General features: G+C 49.2%; 1 protein-coding gene across 3 annotated transcripts in view; it reads left to right on the top strand.

Annotated features, from left to right (window-relative positions):
- Positions 1–20,000, top strand: part of ERICH1 (glutamate rich 1) — a 46,188-nt gene that overhangs the window by 11,470 nt on the left and 14,718 nt on the right. For 2 of the 3 annotated variants that reach the window (XM_081221062.1, XM_081221060.1), the window contains exons 2-3: positions 2,591–2,737; positions 10,423–10,557. In XM_081221062.1, coding sequence (XP_081077188.1) covers positions 2,591–2,737; positions 10,423–10,557 — 282 coding nt within the window. The remainder of the gene's footprint in view (positions 1–2,590; positions 2,738–10,422; positions 10,558–20,000) is intronic. The other variant, XM_081221061.1, reaches the window with a different exon arrangement.

Raw genomic sequence — 20,000 nt, 5'->3', positions numbered from 1 at the left:
CCAGAGCCCGAAGCAAGACCCGGCCAGCCCCCGTGGGGCGGATGAGGCCGCCCTTGGACCACGGCCCTCAGACCCAGGCCCCTTATAAGGAGCTCTCAGCTTCCAGAGCCAGGTGTGAGGCAAGCTTGTAGCCCCCAGACCCCACCCAAGTTGGGCCTGGCCCCCGGGACCTCAGCACTGGAGCGCTCAGCCTGGGGCTGGGACTGAATCTTGTCCCTGAGGAAGGACCACGTGTCCTGAACCTCCCAACGGGCTGAGACCCCTGCAGCGGTCGTGCGGGGACACTGCAAAGCCAGTGAGTGGAGAACCAAAGGGCCTCGAGAGCCGGAGGCTTTGCAGACACGCTGCCAGGTAGCTCCTTGGTGAAAACCCCTATTAATTAGGCTGTAAATACAATTTATTTAGGCAATCCGTTGAATTCAGTGAAAGTGCCACGGGCTTTTGTTCTTTTCCTTGCCCCTGCACACTACCAATGTTTCAGCTCGGGATCCACGGCAGAAAGCCCAGGCGGTGAGTCCCTGGCCAGCCTGCTGTGTGCCGCTCCCTCTCCACCTGTTGTCAGGGCACCTGTTCAAGCAAAATGGTCAGGTGCCCAATCCACTTCGGTGTTCCCTGGAGAGGGGGGCCTTCTGGGGGCCTGGCTCGCGCTGGTTTCTCCCCGGGATTGCTGTGTTTTTATGCCGGGTTCTTCGGGCTGTGTGGCTGCTCAGCTGTGATGCAGGCACTGCTTGGTGATGACCTGTGTCAGGTTTTCCTGTAGTGTTGTGTGTTCAGACACACACGTGTGTGCAGAAGCTTCGGCTCAGAGATGACCTCAGCTGGATGCCCGTGTCAGCCGCCACCAGCCCAGGCGAGTCTCAGGCTCCGAGCTTCCCCAAGTTTGTTTTAGAGCAGAGTGCCCAGTTAGGATTTTACCTTAATATTTGTTCTAGTTCATAAAAATGCTGACTTGTTGATAGTTTGTAGGTAAAGTTTATTTATCTGCCTTTGGTTTCTCCTGGAAATTGCCACCCAGTCTTTTGGAATAGAGTGTTTTCCCCTCTGCCATTTAAGGAAATGTACAGGACAGTTCAATTTCTAACGGAAACTTGGAACCTACCCTCTGGACATGTCTTTGAGCGCCAGTCTAACGGAACAGCCTGTCTCCCCGTGACGCACGCGCTGCCCGGGGCCATCTGCAGAGGCCTTGGGAATATTCTGAGCCGGGCCCTGCGCCGTTCAACCAAGCAGAGGTGGGGGTTGGAGTCCAGCATTGCCGGGACCCAAGACCGTAAATGAGGGCATCGTCGCCAGAGACAGTTTCTTCCATCCAGGGCCTCCTGGCCAAGCGGGCAGCCAGCCATCAGGCCACCGGGCCAGCGGGCGGGTGGCATCAGGACCCCATGCTCCTCCCAGGCGCCCGGCCAAGCAGTGCCTGGGCTTGAATAGTTTTCTGAGAAGGACTTTCGTGTTTTTAGACCCAAGTTGTGTTTTTTCCAACTAGTACCAGTTGGAGGGGGTTATTTCTGCTGCGAGGGCTGTCTGAGCACATGATGAGATGAGGAGTGGTCTGCGTCTTTAGGGTTGTGCCTCCCACGTGGGGACAGGGACCTGCCCTCTGTGACCCACAAGCCGCTCAGTGGCCCCTTCAGACTTCCCCTCTCACGTCACCGCGTCCTCAGTGGCCCAAATGTACATCCTCCACTTCATCGTCTGAAGAACTCAAACCCTTCTCCGGGGTCCCGATTTCTGCCCCACGGTGCTTGGTTACTCCAGAGCAGCTCTCTCTTTGCTGATTTGTTTCTAAATTTAATGAGGTTAAAACAGGTTCATTGGGTGAACCTTTTCCCCTCACCTTTTCTAGGATGCTGTTTTGAGATTGTATCTGTTCGTTGTTCACACTTAAATCAGGACAGAAATATTTATTCATTGTGGCAGCTCTTCCCCTCCAGTTAGATCAGAATGTAAACTAAAATAAGCCCAATGAAGACTCTGCACACCCTTGTGAGAACCTTGCCAGCTGTGCTGGTCCCCGGCGGGTGCCCTGGAGGAAGGAGCCGGGGCTGCCTGGGGCCTGCCCAGCGTATCTGCTGTGAACTGACGTGGCCCCAGCCTGTCTGGGGCTGCGCTGGGGCCCAGGACCTCAAACCCAGATTCTCAAAACACCTCGCAGTCTGTGCTTTACACATACGTTCAACCAGAGACAAGGTGAGGGAAGAACAGAACTGTGAGCCCAAGTGCGGCCCCCAGGTGTGAGCACAGGTGTGAGCGGCTCCTACCTGTGCTCACACCTGTGGGGGCATCCAGTGCTGGGAGGGTGGCATCCTTTCAGAGGACAGTGCCGAGGGGTCCTCTGATGGGGACAGTGCTGGGGGTCCCCTGAGGGGGACGGTGCTGGGGTCCCCTGATGGGGACGGTGCTGGGGGTCCTCTGAGGGGGACGGTGCTGGAGGGTCTTGGGGGGACAACCCCAATGGTGTCGTGTAGGGGGGCAGTCCTGAGGTAGTGATGTCGTGATATGTCTTCGTTTTATATAAAATCCATTTGCAATTTAAATAAAACTTCCATCAGTAATTCTTTTCCTTTCTTTTGCAAATTGATTGCCTCTGTAGTGTTTGTTGGAAAAGTGCTGAAGAAACTGTATCCTGAGGTTCCACGTGGCCAAGAGAAGAGGGCCCCAGTGGGTCCAGCCTGCAGAAACCCACCTGAGAAAGTGGCTCCTGAGAGAGCGAGGGGCAGGAGCGTCCCCCCCATGACAGGTGAGGGCGGGTTCCTTGGACGTTCCCCAGGAAGCACGTGCCTGGCCTTAGGCCACTGGGGTATCACCTCAGGGGACGGGCAGGTATCATTCTGCTCACACTCTGGGAGAACAGTTACTTCACTTGGGGAGGGAAGAAGCCAGCATTGGTGCCCCCAGCTGGGGACGAGGTCAAGTTCGCCATTGGTGTTGAGTTCGTCTACATGCTGTTCCCGGTCGCAGAGACTGGACCCTGCTGCCTGGTCTCTCATCTGCCCTGTCACCCTGCCCCAGTCCCTGTCCACCCAGGACGCACTCCTGACGTCTCTCCTGTTTCAGTCTCCTGTCCATTGCTCTTCACAGATGTCTGTCCAAGATCCTCACACAGTGGGGTGGTCGGCCATGGAGGCTCCTCTCATTCTGGTTCCCCATCAATGCAGCAGTGTTGCCCGCCGAGGGGCCACTGAGTGGGACACACGGAAGGAGGCCAGGCGAGGTGGGGGCAGCCCTGGCTGCAGCCCCTAGTGCCCAGGTGGACGTGAGAGGGCAGAGTTCCCAGCACCCTTTCTCTGGTCAGTCCCGTTTCTCTATGGCAGTGGCCCCTCACGGGGCTCTGTCCCGGAGTGATTCTGTTCCTGAGCGCTGGTCTCTCCTGCTGGCCTGGCCCGGTAACCTTGTGTCCACAAATCCTGACCCTCCCTGGTCCAGATCTCAGTGGCAGGCCCAACAAGCCCAGGGCATGCCTGCTGCCCACAGGCTGGATCTCCAGAAATAATCATACCCACGCCTGTTTCACCCATGAGATGGCTGATGCCTGTAGACGAGGGGAAAACGTTCCCCCCCCAGAATGGGGGGCTCCACAAGCTTGTCCTGCAGGATGGACCCGGGGCTGCCGAGTTCCCTTTCTGTGTCCTCGTGTGCCTCGGTGTGGTTGGGATGCTCTGACCCCCATGTGGCATCCCCCCAGGACCACCACTCTCTGGCGCACCTGCTGCTGTTCTGACAGAGCCTGCCAGGTGTAGGATGGACTCCCACCCCTGGAGTCACACTAAGGAATAGTGGCTGCTATTTAATGCGGTTTTACCTTTCGAAGACCATACTGTCATGGGCTGAATTGTATCCTCCATAATTCATATGCTGAAGCCCTGACCTCAAGATGTTGACTGTGTTTGGAGACGGGGCCTTTAAAGAGGTGATTAAATGAAACGAGGCCATTAGGGTGGGTCCTAGTCCAATGTGACTGGGGAGATCAGGAAGAGATCAGGACCCGGACACGCACGGCAGGACGACTGCGTGAGGACACGGGGAGAAGACGGCCATCCACACACCAAGGAGACAGGCCTCGGAAACCAGCCCTGTGACACCTCCATCTCGGACATCCAGCCTCCAGAACCAGGAGAGAAGGAACACCTGTGCTTAAGCCCCCACCTGTGATGCTGCCCAGAAAACTAACGTGACACCCGTTCCAACTGCGAGAGACGCACGTGGTTTTGAATAAGCACAGCACAGCTTAGCAAGGCGGGAACCGTGGGGAAGACGTGCCGCCTACAGGAGGAGCAGGCGTCCCTGGGCGTTCCTGGTTTTCTGTCCAAGATTGACTGAACCCATGTTCTTAGTCTTTTTAAAAATTTTGCTTTTAGGGTTTATTTGCATTTTCTTCCCTCTTCTAACATGATGGTTTTAACAGTGATTATTCATTAACAGTAATAATCTGGGTGGTGTCTTTCCACGGAAGCTCCAGGTTCAGTCATGTCATTTCAGCAGGCGGCTGTGAGGTGCTGTTGTTGTTCAGTATGAAGATGTTGAACTAAAAATCAAGATGCTGATGTAAAGTTGGTTCAGAATGTATTAATTACGTGAAATGACCCATACGGAAGGTTCAGAAGCTTGTTCCATGGAGCAGATGCCTGGTATGAGTGGATGAGGGGGCCCTGAGCACGGGGAGCCTCCATCACGTCCGCCAGGAGCTGGGGGTGGGCCCCAGCTGCCTGCAGCCTGAGCTGTGATGGGCAGTGGGGCACCCATGCGGCTGACTGGTGATCACACTGTGGTGGCCGGTGCCAGCGGCTTTGTGGCACAGTCGGAGGACAGAACAGGATAGACGCCAGTGTCCGGGTGGAGTTGGCCCCCCAGCCAGCACGGTGATGGGGCCAGAGGAGAGGTCCCATGAGGACCGCAGGTCAGGTTTCAGCCCGTGTTCTAGGTGGACCTCTCCACCCGCGTGATTTCTCAGGCTGCAGACTCTGCGCGTGGTGCTTGCTGTCTAAGGCAGCGCGGTGTAGACTGGCCACCTGCCATGGCCTGAACTAAGGGGGAGTGTTTAATGAGGGTGTGGTGTGACCAGGGCAGTCTCACCGGGTCCTAGAGGGGCGCCCAGTTGCTGCATCTGCACACCCCGCGCTTTCTCCCCTTCCAGAGCACCCTCTGGCCGCCAAGCATCCTGGAGTGGGGTGGAGTCTGGTGGGCAGGACCCCCACACCCTTTCTCATGGCTTCAGGCAACAAATAGAGGAGGCATTTCTGAGAGTTTTAGTATTTCACAGATGCAAATGAGCCTAACTTATATGCCTTTTTCTGAAAACTCCATACAACGTGCGGCAACTTTTTTTTTTTTTTTTTTTTTTTGGCGGTACGCGGGCCTCTCACTGTTGTGGCCTCTCCCGTTGCGGAGCACAGGCTCCGGACGCACAGGCTCAGCAGCCATGGCTCACGGGCGTAGCTGCTCCGCGGCATGTGGGATCTTCCCAGACCGGGGCACGAACCCGTGTCCCCTGCATCGGCAGGCGGACTCTCAACCACTGCACCACCAGGGAAGCCCTATTTTTTAAAGGTAAAATTCATTTAATCTAAAGTTTACCATAACCATTTCAAAATATACAGTTCAGTGATTCTTAGTATACTCACAATGTTATGTAACCATCACCACTAATTCCAGAACATTCTTTTCACCCCAAAAGAAGCCCATATCCATTACAGTCATCCCCATTCACGCCTCCGTGCTTTCTGTCTCTACAGATTTGTGTATTCTGGACATTTTGCCCGAGTGGAATTGCATAATAGGTGACCTTTTGTGTCTGGCTTTGTGTCACTTAGCATGTTTTCCAGGTTCATCTGAATTGTAATGAGTATCAGTGCTTCATTTCTTTTTGCTGCTGAATAATATTCCATTCCGTGGATATACCACATTTTGTTTATCTGTTCATCGATTGATAGATATTTGGGTTGTTTCTACTTCTGGCTTTTATCAATAATGCCACTTTGAACATCCCTGCACAAGTGTTTGTGTGGACATGTGTTTTCAGTTCTCTGGATATAAACCTAGAAGTGGAATTGCTGGGTCATGTGGTACTCCTATGTTTAACATTTTGAGGAACAGCCAAACTGTTTTCCACAGCAGCTGCACCATTCTTCATCACACCAGCCATGCGGGGGCGGGGGGGGGGGGGTTCCAGTTTCTCCACACCCTTGCCAACACTTGCTATTTTCTGTTTTCTTACCCTACTAGGATAACCATCCTAGTAGGTGTGAGATTGCACCTCACTGTGGTTCTGATTCCGATTTCCCTGATGACTGGTGATGTTGAGTGTCTTCTCATGTGTGTGTTGGACATTTGTGTATCTTTTTTAGAGAAATGTGTATATAAGTCCTTGGCCCATATTGTAATTGGATTGTTTGTCTTTTTGTTGCTGAGTTGTAAGAGGTCGTCATAATCTGGACACTAGAGCTTTATCAGATACATGATTTGCAAATATTTTCTCCCATTCCATGGGTTAGCATTTCACTTCCTTGATGGTGTCTTGAAGTATAAAACATTTTAATTTTGATTAAGCCCATTATATCTATTCCTTCTTCTGTTGCCTGTGTTTTTGATGTCATATTTAAAAGCTGTTGCCAAATCCAAGGTCACAAATTTTACATCTAAGGTTTCTTCTGAGTTTATAGTTTTAGCTCTTACATTTAAGTAATTTATCCATTTTGAGCTAATGTTTGTATATGGTGTGAGGTAAGGTTCCAGATTCATTCCTTTGTCTGGATATCCAGTCATCCCAGCACCACTTGTTGCAGAGACGGTCCTTTCTCCACTTGGCACCCTTGTCAAAAATCGATTGGCCATAGATGTTTGGGTTTATTTCTGGGCTCTCAATTCTATTCCATTGGTCTCTATGTCTGTCATTATGCCAGTACCACACTGTTTTAATTACTGTAGCTTTGTAATAAGTTTTGAAATCAGAGTAAGAGTCTTCCAACTTCGTTGTTTTTCAAGATTGTTTTAGCTATTCGGGGTCCCTCACAATTCCATATGAATTTTAGGATCAGCTTGTCCATTTCTGGAAGGAAAAAAAAAAAGGGAAGTTGTAATTTTGATACAAATTGCATTGAATTTGCAGAACACTGGGGATTAGGGCCATCTTAACAATATTAAGTTGTTCAATCCATGAATTTCGTCTAGCTTTCCATTTAAGTCATTTTTAATTTCTTTTAACAATGCTTTGTAGTTTTCATTATAAATTTTATACTTAAAAAAAGTTTATTCCGAAGTATTGTACTCTTTTTGATACTATTGTAAATGGAATTATTTTCTTTTTGGATTATTAATTGCTAGTGTATGGAAATACTAATAAATCCTTTGACCTTGCATTAGACAGTGGTATCTTAAATATGGAAATACAGATTTTTGTATGTTGGTCTTGTATCCTACAACTTTGCCAAACTTAATAGCTCTAACAATTTTTTTGTGTATGTGGATTTTTCAGGGTTTTCTATATACCAGATCTTATCTGTGAGAAGAGATATTTTACTTCTTCCTGTCCAATCTGGATGCCTTTTACTTCCTTTCTTTCTTGACTAATTACCTTGTCTAGTACTTTCAGTATAATGTTGAAGTGAAGTGGCAAGAATGTGAATTGTAATCATTCCTAATCTTAGAGGGAAGCAGCCAGGCTTTCTCAATGGAGTATGATGTCAGCTGTGTGTTTTTCATGCTTTCTCTATTGAGTGTAGTGTCAGCTGTGGGTTTTTCATGCATGCTCTTTGTCATTTGAAGTTCCCTCTAGCCCTAGTTTCTTGAGTGTTTTTTTTTTTATTAGTGTCTGCTTTATTTCTTGAGTGTTTTTTAACCCTGAAAGAGCAACATATTTTTTGAAGCAATATGTCTTGGGAATTTTGAAGAAAAAACAATTCATTTGCAGCTAGAAAAAGAGAAATCTTGGCTAAAGGCAAAACAATGAAATCACAATCAAATAGACAAATAAAAGTTGTGTGCAGGTCATATGAAACATTCTGTAAAGGTCATCTGAGAATTCGCTTGAAAGCTTGATGCTTGTGGAGGACACAGTTTGGCGATAAGCCGAGCTGCAGGTGTGCCCAAGTCTTTTTCAGTGTTGGAAGAAGCAGCCAAATGAGGAAAGGGGCCTTTGTCAGTCAGTCCTTGGATGAGGTTGAGAAAATGTTCTTTGTACAGTTAGGACACAGCATGGTGATTCTGATAACTATTTGTTCACTTTACAGAAGTGCATCTGTTTGTTTGTTTGTTTGTTTCAAAAGGGCATTGGTGGTTCCATTTGTTCTTGAAGATGAGGGCATGATCTGTAAACGGCCACAACAATCCGTGTGTATGCATTTTGGTGAATTTCCGTCACCCAAGAGCCCATGTTGGACCCTTATTTTTCGTTATTGCTTTATATCTGTATATATTTTAAAGAGCCAGGTAATCCCAGAAGAATTATAAAAAACAGCATTGTGCCCCGAGCTCCATGACACAAACACACCGATTGTGAAGGCTGCGGCCATCCCAAGGGTGGCTCGGTGGCGGTGCCCTGGCAGAGGGCGCGCGTGTCTGCTTGTGGGCAGGGGGCCATGTGGACAGGCACAGTGCAGGGGGAGTCAGAGGTTAGGCATGAAATCAAGCTCAAGTGGGTGTCCTGCAAATCAGACACAGAGCCAGAAAGGGTGAGAATTATGAACCTCGGATCTCAGCCAGCCGACCAACGAGAGGAGAGCTGATTAAGTCGCCTCTTCTGAAGCCTCGCGGCCAGCCCGGTGTTCCTAGGGAGACGGTGGCCTCTGTCAGCAGTGAAGGGGGTCCTGACATGCCTTGTCCAGATCCCCAAGCCTCACCCTGCGGGCCCGATGTGTGGGCGAGGGGATGCTGTGGCCGTGCTGAGCCCCGAGCCCTGAGCAGTGAAACACAACATCTGACTGCCGTCCAGCGACGAGCCATCTTCTACCAGAAGAGATCAGGGAAACCCGGGCCGGGAAGCTGCGCTCTGCGCCTGGCCACCCTGACACAGACAGCAGATCGCCTTCCTCAGCCCGCAGGCTTGGCCTCAGATGAGTGCGTGCTCGGCAAGGGAGCATCCGGAAGAGCTCTGCCCTCAGGTGCATCCTTGCCCTTCATCACAGGAGTCATTTCCTGCCTCAGGTCCACGGCGCCGCCTGTATTCATCCTGATACTTAAGTGAGCAGTAGTGTTTCCAAGTTCTGTTTGCTGATTAAAAGCTCCCAAAAGTATTCTGTGAAAAATGATCAAATGTTGATGTCACCCGACAGGGGATGGTCTGCCTGGAAGCACGTCCCTGCTCTGCCCTTGATCCTGGCGGTAACGACACAGTTGTTAATCAACCGGATGGATCAGATTAACATAAGAACTACATTCTTGCCTCTTAGCTTCACAAAAGTGAAGTATATTGATGGCAGAAGAATTTGAAAACATTCCAAAGCTTTTACAATTTAAATGTCTCGCAACCCACACGTTCTGTTACATGTGCATTAGTGATTTTGCTCAGTCCTTGTCATTGTTTTTAAAGTAAAATATTCATTTTTTCTGAGAAAGACTAATTGGGATATGCACTTGTGTTGGATAAAGGTTACTTTGCCATATCTTGAATGAGAACATGAAGATTAAAGTGTCTATTCTCCCCAGTGTTGAGAGCCTGGGGAGCGGCACCGGAAGCTGCCTCTTTGCACGGTGCAGACCAGCAGGCCCACTTCCAGGAATTTGTTTAGAGGAACCCTGTGGTCAGTTGTGCAAAGTTATGTACAACCAGGATGGTCATAGCAGCTTCTTGTAATAGTGAAAATTTAGAATCAACCTCCCTATGCAAAATTTAGGACAGTGGTTAAATTATAGTTAAATTTGCCAATAACATGGAATATCATGTAGCCTTTAAGAGTATGTAAGTTTAAATGTATCTTAATATTTTATCACATTCACTTTTGAATGATATTATACATATAATATATACGTGTATAATGATAAAATATGTGCAGCGTGATCCCATTAAGACGTGTGTGTGTCTGTGTGTGGGTGTGTACAGACACACACAGTGCATACGTGTTGTTAGCATATAGAGGGAAAAAGGTCCAGAAGGTTATGCACCAAAATGTTGAGATTCGTGTTGTGGTCATGAGGGGTGTGTTACGTGGAGTCTTTTTATTTTCTGCTTCTTATTCATGAATTAGTTATGTTTTTATACCATATTATAAAACCCCAGAAGTTTACATAATAAGTAACTTAATGTGAATTTAAATAATCATAGCTCACCCCTTGTTCCTGGCTGGGTGTAGAGCTTAGTGGCTCTGCTGGCAAAATGCTTGGCTGACTGACATCAGTATTTACGGCTCTGGCTACCCATCTACAGTGACGTGGCTGGAGAAGCTGCTCGGCAAGTAGACGTCTGATGGCATCTGTCCCTGCCTTTTCCTGCAGGTGGTGACACTCGAGTCCAGCCTGCGCGACGGCTCTACACCGTGGGCCTGCCTCCTGAGGGGTGGGTCCCTCCTCCGCCCGAGGCCCCCAGCTGCTCAAGTCCCGAGAGCACCTCCAGCAGCGAAGACACAGGAGGTAAGACCGCTGACAGCCTTCGGGGTCTTCCAGGGTCATGACTCCATCTGAGCTTTAACGGGAGTGAGTGTCTCACTGCCGTGTGGTCTGCAGTCATCAGAGATGCCTGTAAGATCCACAGCAGGAAAAGCTCAGGCTGGGAGGAGACTTAAGGCTGGAATGTGATCGCAGCCCCATTTGTTAGCAAGTTAGAAGTCTGGCGTTAATACATCCAAATGTGAAAGTGCTTCTCTTGTTAAGTAGGACTTTTTTTCTTGATTTTACAATTTTTTCAAAATTTCTGACATTGTATATCAACTTTGTAATGATGGAAATAACTTATGTTGCATCTCTTGTGGAAAATTGAATGATGATATTTGCTTTTGCTGTTGGATGTTTTGTGAGTGAAGGAAGATCAAGGGTCAGGTGCTCTGGTGGCGGTGCAGAGGCTGCACGTTACATTCTTACCTTAAAAAGTCAAATGGTAGGGCTTCCCTGGTGGCGCAGTGGTTGAGAGTCCGCCTGCCGATGAAGGGGACACGGGTTCGTGCTCCGGTCTGGGAAGATCCCACATGCCGCGGAGCAGCTGGGCCCGTGAGCCATGGCCGCTGAGCCTGCGTGTCCAGAGCCTGTGCTCCACAACGGGAGAGGCCACAGCAGTGAGAGGCCCGCGTACTGCAAAAAAAAAAAAAAAAAAAAGTCAAATGGTAGTTTTTTCCCCTTTTAATTCATCATTTCGGAACTTCCTTAAGAGGAATTTGGAATTTTCAGATAAAAATTTTCCCCAGTTGATTTTTAACAAGTAAAAACTAAGAAACTCTGTACCATAAACCTTAACTTGAATATCAAGAAAATATGATTTTCTAGTAGATTGATCTTTTTGACTTCCTAATTAAAGTGTCAGAAACCATAAAACCAAAAATGTGATAGCTAAGCAGTAATATAGTCATCTGTTCAAGCTCTGTTGAAAATCTTTGGAATATAATTATTGGATAAATAGATTATTTCATTCAAAAATTAAGCTATGTTCTTATAAAGATAAATTACTTCGGTGACATACTCTGTTGTGTATTTAGTATATTCAGTAAAAAAATGCGGACTCATTCCGGGGCTGTTGCCCACAGTGAGCTCTGCTGCCCATGCCTCCCGGGCGGGTCTTTGGGCAGGATCCCAGCCGAGAACCTTCTGGGTGCCCTTGACTGAATGCATTGCCGAGCTAGAGGGACGTCCTTCCAGGAGATGGGAAAGCGTCTCAGCAGCTGGACACACGTCCCTGTGGTAGTCACTCTTCCTGGCCCTCAAGTCCCAGTGCCACCGCCTCCAGGAAGGCATTGGGGTGGCCTGGTGCCACTCTGCTCTAGCAGGTGAGCAGTGGTCAGGGCGAAGCAGAGAGACGGGGAGTCGGTGCCTAGGACACATCCCTCTAATTACCATGGTAACCTGCACATCCCCGGCGACTTTCATTGTACCTTTGGCTCCAGCAGGTCCCAGGTTACGTTTCTGCAGTTGCTTCTTGGCAGGCCATCCTGTTCATGTCCCTCTTTCTGTCCTCTGGTTCCCGGGAGCACACAGGTTCCAAGGACCTTCTCGCAGAGGCTGTGGTCAAGGAAGGTGTGGTGGGCCACCGTCTCCCTCAAAGGAGAGAGTGGACTGGGAAGGGAGGTTGGGGTCTCCTTGCAGGATGTCAGCTCCATCCCTAAGGTCACAGGGTGACGTGTCCACCTTGCTCTGCCGTTCTGACTCAAGCTTCTGCCCTGACCTCACACCTGAACCCCACTGCTGCCCCCGCCCCATGTGTATCTGTCCCACAGCAGGCGGGCCTGGGCTCCTCGATGCCCTCCCGGTGGCCACATGGCTCTACCCCGCTGGGGACAGGTCTCAGCTTTAAGAAGCGGTCCTTTCTCTCAAGAGGCCCTGTGAGCTCAGTTCCCTAAGTCAACATCACTGAAAACGTTGACCCAGGTTTTCAGAAAAGCTTTGAATAACTCCTTTATGCACTTCTGGCTGGGAAATTGATATCTTTCTATCTTGAACACTTGTAACTCTTCTCCAATGTTTCAGCTCACTTTTCTTAACTGTTGCTCTAATATTTTTCCCTTTTGTGAACCCATTTGACAAGGTGGGCGCTTCAGGGGTCTGAAGTGACAAAATGGAAGGAAGTGTTGATGACACTGTTTAAAATGAGAGACCTGGGCTTCCCTGGTGACGCAGTAGTTAAGAATCCGCCTGCCAATGCAGGGGACATGGGTTCCAGCCCTGGCCTGGGAAGATCCCACATGCCGTGGGGCAGCTAAGCCCATGCGCCACAGCTACTGAGCCTGCGCTCTAGAGCCCACGAGCCACAAGTACTGAGCCTGCGCACATAGAGCCCGTGCTCCGCAACAAGAGAAGCCACTGCAATGAGAAGCCGCGCACCGCAAATAGAGAAAACCCGTGCACAGCAACAAAGACCCAACGCAGAAATCGATCTTAATTAATCAATCTGCCAAAAAGTTTTTTAAAAAATAAAAAAATAAAATGAGAGACCCTTCAGAGAGGCCTGAGAGGCCACCGCGCTCAGCTGGGAGGCATGTGTCAGGGGTCGTTAGGGCTCGATAGGGGGCTGGGACAGGAAGAGGGACGCCTGAGCCAGGACTGGCGGGGCGTGAGGCGTGCAGACCCACAAGGCTGAGAGCGTGAGGACTGGAGTCGGAAAAGAAGAAAAAGTCCAGAGATGACTGTGTCCACTGTTGATGTCCATTTGAATGCCCAGCACCAATAAGCCAGTTCAGTAGTGACTCCTTAAGAAGTTGGGAAGGAAGAGGCTTCCCGGTCGGCTGACCCGTCTGCGGCCGCCGAGTCCCGCGTCTCCTCCCTCGGCCCGTGAGGGGCGGCAGGTGTGGTGACACCCAAGGCTCACCCCTCCTCACCTCAGGGCCTGCTCCGGTCGCCCTGCCCGGTACCGCTCTCAGTGGGTGTCATGCCTGGGCAGGGAGACTGGGGCACCCTTCCAGGTGGCCTCGGTTCTCACCCCCTGCAGGTGACGGTGAGAAGAGCTGGGTCCTGGCTGAAGGAGGGCACTGGCTGCCTGGCTGCCCACCTCCCCTCTGCCCCGGCTCCCCTGACATGGACTGAGAGCAGGAGTGACTTTTTTTTTTTTTTTTTTTGGATAAATTTGAATTCATAATTTTTTTTAAATTTCTTTTTGGTCCTGGTCTATCGGTTTTGTAACAGAATTTGTCCTTCACGTTTGCATCTCTATGGCTCATTTACCATCTTCACGGGCTTCCTTCCACCCTTCACCTTTAGTAGCTGAACCAAGAATTCAGCCTTTCAACAGAGAGCAATAAGCCACCTGCGTCCCTTTAGAAACAGGATCGTGACTGTGGTCTCATCATTTCAGTGTTGGCTCTGGCAGCGAGCCGTCAGCAGTGCTGCCCCATGTCTTGCAGGCGCGTTTCTGAGAACGTAGGTGATCTTGGCGAGTGACAGTTCAGGTACACTTACCTGGTTTGAAACCTGCTTTTCACAGCCACCACTTTCTACACCATCTTCTCCTCTTTTCCTTAGTTAAGTATTCTTGCTAGCTGTCCTTCTCTGCCTCCCGTTTCCAGCTTTCAGTGTCTCATCTCTTATCAGCAGGCACTTGTCCTTGGAGCCAGACCCCATGCAGCCAAAGGTGCGTCCCTCCTCTGCAGACATTTGCGTCCTTCTGTCATAGCAGCTTTGCAGAGGTCCTTTTTTCATCATGAAAAGGCAGGAGTTCCTGCCTGCCGCTGCCAGTAGGTGAAGTTCTGGAACCTCTACACAGAAACTTTACATTTACACATTTTACACAGAAATAAGAACCTCAGTTTGTTTTATAAACTAAAAAACAGGCCAGCCTCTAGGAAAGAGGGCCTTTTCTTCTCTGTTACTCCAACCTTTTTTTTTTTTTTTAAAGAAAAATATTTTGTTTTTCTTGACCACAGAAACACTATAGAAAAGTCAAGCATTACAGAAAACGCACAGGAAGTAAAACATCACCTAAGGCCACCAGGCTGAGACCCTCAGTAAACATCTTTTGAAACCTCTCCCCTGTGCATGTTGTATATGCATGCGCAGATTTTATAAAAGTTGTACCATATTATATATACTGCATTATAAACCACTTTCCCCACTTAATGTATTTTGGAGGTTTTTTCCCATTTCAGTGCATATAGATATATTTATATCATTTTTTAAAAGTAGCTGAAATCTATTTTATGAAAGCAACTTGTTTATAACTAGGCTCCCCTCCCCTGCATTGAAAGACATCTAGAACTTTCCCTGGTGCTCAATAAGCACTTTGCACATGAACATCATTGTACATACATGGTACATACATGCAATAGTCTGATTACCTCCTGAATATAAACTCTTGGAAGTGGAAATATTAAGCATAAGAGTACCTGTGTTTCTAAATTTGAAGACATAATAACAAACTGTCTTTCAGAAAGCTGTTCCAATTTTCATTCCTGAAGACAGTCTAAGGAAATTCCCTTTCTTCCATTGCCTGGACATTTTCAGTCTTTTAAATTTTAGCTAATTGGTTGGACAACATATATCTTACATTTTCATGTGAGAAAACTGTGCGTTAGGGAAATTCTTTCTAAGCCTAAGAGCCTAAATGACAGGTTTGACTGTGAAGAAATTCAAACTTTCTTTATGGCAAAGGGCACTATAAACAAGGTTCAGAAGCAAAGGACAGAATAGGAGATGATATTTGCATATTCCACAGTAGGTGAAAGTTAGCTTCCTTACCATATAACGAGATATTACAAATCAGTAAGAAAAGAAAAGATCACCCCAGTAGAATGAGCAGAACAGATGGCGACACCCAGAGGGACAAATAATACTCACAAGCACCCTTGTATGGCTCCTGTTTTTATATTTTTATATGAAATGTTTGACCCATCTGAGATATATTTTGTTAGAACAAGGTGCAGATCCATCTTTTTAAAATAGATTTTCCTTTTTAAATCCTGCACTTTTTCTTTAGTTACCTATTACTTTTCTTGATGGCTTAGAAGCCCTGTATGTGATGGACCACGTTCCACATCCACGGCTCTCTTCTCGGCTTCTGCTCACCCATCTTCCCCGACCTGCGTTCCTCAGCGGCTGCCCCGCTGACTCGTGGGCTGGATGGGCCTTCACCGTGGGGGCTTCCTCATGCCTCTCTGCAGGCCGTTGGGTAGCTGCAGCGTCCATCCCTGTCAGCAGGACGGCTGGGGGTCCCTGCCCTCATCCGCACCTTCCCTGGGGCCACATAGGCATTGCAGAGCCGCGCGGAGCTGAAGGGCCATCCCAGGAGTCATGGGGCGCCCACGGAGTGGGGACTGCACCTGGGTCAGAGGAACCCGACCCATCTGGTTTCTTTTTTCTTTTTCCAGAAGCGCGTCTTAGTCATGAATGAGTGATTCCCACGTTTACCAATCTGTACATCGATCTGTTATTAATGTCTTATATAACTATTTACATTTCTCTGTGACCTCTTCCAGTATTGATCTCTGGATTTCATGATGGCACCACTGTTTGTTTGGGTTTTTTTTGGCTATCATAACATACTTTATGAACTTTTTGCAGACGGCCAAGTTTGATGAGGGCTGAGACTCTGTAATTAGGTCATCTCCGCGTTTCAGGAGCCACCTCCACAGAGTTCCCCCACCTGCACGTGCTGGGCTCCCCTGGTAAACGTCACCACCAGGAGGGCTCCCACGCCCTAGAGAGTGAACACCTGGGCAGAGTCTGGAATGCACGGCTTTCTTCTCCTTCTGCTGCCACAGCCCCGCGCCACCTGTGAGGGTGCCCGGCCTCCTCCACACTCTGCCCTTTGCTCCTTCAGCTGCCGCTCCGAGAGGGCACAGTTAGGCCAGAATTCACTCCTTGAAGTCACTTCCTCCCGTCCCCGTCCCCATCCCAGGGCCTCCAGGGCTGTGGGCTCGAGACTCAGCACCGTCTCGGGGTGCTCTGACCCAGGCGCCACCCTGGACCTGAGAATACTGGCCGGCTCCACAGTCCAGGGATGCACTGCGACCTGGTCCCGCTGCACTGTCAGAGTCGTGTGTCAGCTCTTCCCAATGTCCTTGTTCTCCTTGTGAGAACATGGGGGAAGCCTGGTCAGACGCCTGATCGCTTCCCTCGCTGCTGGCTGGTTGTCTGCTTTCCTCTTCCCTGGGCTGTGGCCCTGCAATCAAGTACACTCAACATCTGAAGCATTTTATAATCGCACACGCCCGGAACTACTTCCTCTCTTTGTGCCTTTTCCAGGATTTATGTCTGTATTGAAGATACCTGCCTTTTTATAACTGAGTATAACATAGCTATGATGTTATACGTTACTTTAGTTGTTGTAACAGTTATGTTCATTGCTTGCTGGGTGCCAGCAACCTGGCATCTGTTTTTGGATCTGTGGTTTCAGCGACTGAGAGGTGCCCCTGTCCCTCCGGGTGTCTTTCTTTTTTTTTTTTTGCCGTACGTGGACCTCTCACTGCTCTGGCCTCTCCCGTTGCGGAGCACAGGCTCCGGACATGCAGGCTCAGCGGCCATGGCTCACGGGCCCAGCCGCTCCGCAGCATGTGGGATCTTCCCGGACCGGGGCACGAACCCGTGTCCCCTGCATCGGCAGGCACACTCTCAACCACTGCGCCACCAGGGAAGCCCTTCCGGGTGTCTTTCTTACACAGTCCCACGGCTTGCTGTCTGGGCTGTTTCCCTGTTTTTCCTTGCTGGGAGCTTGTTTTGGATCTTCCTCTGCAGATGTCTTCCTTTTCCAGATTTCCTACGAAATCTGACTTGCCTTTGGTTTTAGTTCCTTCACTCAGGTCTGTGGCGCAGTTCCCCGGCGCGTCACCGTCACCGTCACCGCGGTGGCTCACTCTCAGGGTCCCCGTGGCCCCACCTCTTCGGTGCCTTTCTCGCTTACAGCTGCCCCCTGCAGTGCTGTTTATAACGGGAAGCGAGACCCCCCCGTCTGGCTGGCTCTCGTCAGAGGGCGCAGTGGGGCACTGGCGGGGCGGGGAGTGAGTTTGGGACACGGAGCCCCTCTGCCTGGTGCCTCTGCCTCTGTCAGGGCTCATTCAGGCTCGTCCCCTCGCCCTGGATCTCCTCCTGTGACCTCTGCCCCTGCCTGCTGAAGTAGCCCAGGGGTTCCCTTCTGCTCCTGCCTTTCATGTTCTTGCGAGTTGGTCCTGCTGGGGCCCAGCTCTGTGCTGGTTGGTGCGGGGGCTCCCGTTCGCTGACCTCACACACGTCGCCTGTGTCCGTCTGAGACCTGCCACGCTTGCGGTCACCCCCTTTGCTGATCTGCTCCCCGCTCCAGCCAGCCGGGCGGGATCGGGTCGGGTAAGGCTCCGGCTTCCTTCTAGCCTCTGCCCGCTGCTCGGTCCCTCCAGCGTGGGGACCTCTCCTCCGTCCAGATCCTGCCCTCCGCACGTCCTCTCTTGGCCTCCCTGACCCCGCCCCCCACCACGACACACAAGTGCCCCCTCCCTTTGCCTTCCATCCGGTATCTGGTTGTTTCTGTAACTTCCTTGCTCTTGCATCCTCACCTCCAGCCCCTGGGGGACGGAGCTCCGATGTGGCAGGTGGCAGAGTGGGCGGGAAGGGCCCCGGGTTTGCAGCCCCGCTGTTGACTGTGGGTGCCGTCTCCCTTACTTCCCTGAGCCTCAGTTTCCTTGGCCACCTGATGGGGTAATAATCCTGCACTCGCACACCACATGCTTGCTGTGCCAATTAGATTGGGTTTGTGCGAAGCTTGTGCAAACGTGAGCGCTGCCAGCTCTTAATTCCCTGAGGCACCGGCGCCTGCTGGTGTTAAGTCTTCAGTCAATATTTGATGAACCGAATTGCGTAATTATTTATAAAAACAGCCTGCAAAGAAGGAGCAGTCCTCTCTCCTCGTATAATCACTCGTATAATCACAAGTGGTTGACTGTATTGACATGGTTTTTGTGTTCAGATTAAGCTGCAAAGTCATTAAAATCAAGTCATTTCAATGGAAAGCTATTATGATTAGTATTCTGATAGCAAGCTCTGGTTGAAATAGTTATTAACTTCATGTTAACTTTTGGAAGCATGAGCTAAATGCACAGTTCTGATGTGGCTTCGTTGTGAGTCAACCATCCTTTCAACGAGTTTTGACAGCTTTAGGCCGCAGTTCTAAGGCAGATCCATCTTCAGATCTCACTGGCTCTGTCTGGGCTGAAGAAACCCTGATGCGTGATTTCTCTGAGCTTCCCAGGTGCAGGGCACAGCAGGCACTCTAGCTTGTTTGACTAATAAGGTGCAGTTTTCAGCAGAGGCCACCGGAGTCAAGGTAGAGTCCTCGGCAGGCTCTCAGCAGAGATTCTCTGACCGGGGCCACGTTCCATACACATCATACTCTTTCAAGGGCGCAGCAAAGCCAGACTCAGAGTTAGCAGGCTTTCATTCTTGTCCCGGTGATTTATTGAAATGAGACTTAAGACATGTAATTGTGTGAAAGCCTTTCCTTTCTCACAGGTTACTTGGGGGCATCTGAGGGACAGTAGAGGTGGTGTCATTCTGAGCCACTCTTTTCTCTCAGTGAGTCGAGAACCCCTCAGTTAGACTAGCTGCCTCTGCCATGCACTGTCAACAAGGTGACATAAAAGGCTAGACACGGAAAAGAGTTCATGCATTCTTAGAGCACCTAAAAAGGCCTAGATTGTTTCTAGAAGACTAGACTATTTTGTATGCTCATGTTTTTGTTTCTTTGGCATGTTATTGGTGCACACACCTGATAACCTGGATTCCTCTCAGTCACAGTGGAGTGAGATAGCATAGCTTTAGATATATGATTGACCAAGGACTATGTGGGTCCGAATATTAATTTTGAAATAATTTACCAGTGGAGTCTGCACAGCTCTTTAACCTGTCTTTATAAAAAAAAGAAAACCTACATTTGTTCGGATTGCCATTTATTTTCTTAAAGTATTTACTTAATTTCCAAACCATTGTTGGCACATATTCATAAGAAACTTGGATTAGAGAAATATTTAGATCTTGGTAAACCCGTACACCACCTTAGCTTATTGTTAAGCAAATGCATTACAATAATAGAACAGATTATGAATACTTCTTTGGATATTGATTAATATTTCTTCAACTAATAAAACTTATTGATTAATATTTCTTCAACTAATAGACATTCCATAAAGAGATACTGAGAAAAGAAGGTGGGAAATTATTTAAGATGAAGATGTCCACCCTTGGCGCTTTATTCAGCGTAGTATTGGAAGTCCTAGCCAGAGCGATTAGGCAAGAAAAAGAAATAAAAGTCCTCTAAATCAGGAAGGAAGAAGTAAAACTGACTCTCCTTGCAGATGACATGGTTTTATATATAAAAAACCCTAAAGACTCCCCCCGCAAAAAAACCTGTTAGAATGAACAAATGAATTCAGTCAAGTTGCAGGGTACAAAATCAGTTTCCAAAGATCAGTTTCATT

The sequence above is a fragment of the Mesoplodon bidens genome (assembly GCF_964165515.1).
Source record: "Mesoplodon bidens genome assembly, chromosome: 20".
Classification (NCBI taxonomy): domain Eukaryota; kingdom Metazoa; phylum Chordata; class Mammalia; order Artiodactyla; family Ziphiidae; genus Mesoplodon; species Mesoplodon bidens.
Note: the sequence above shows the minus strand (reverse complement) of the source record. Positions and strands in the feature narration are given on the sequence as shown.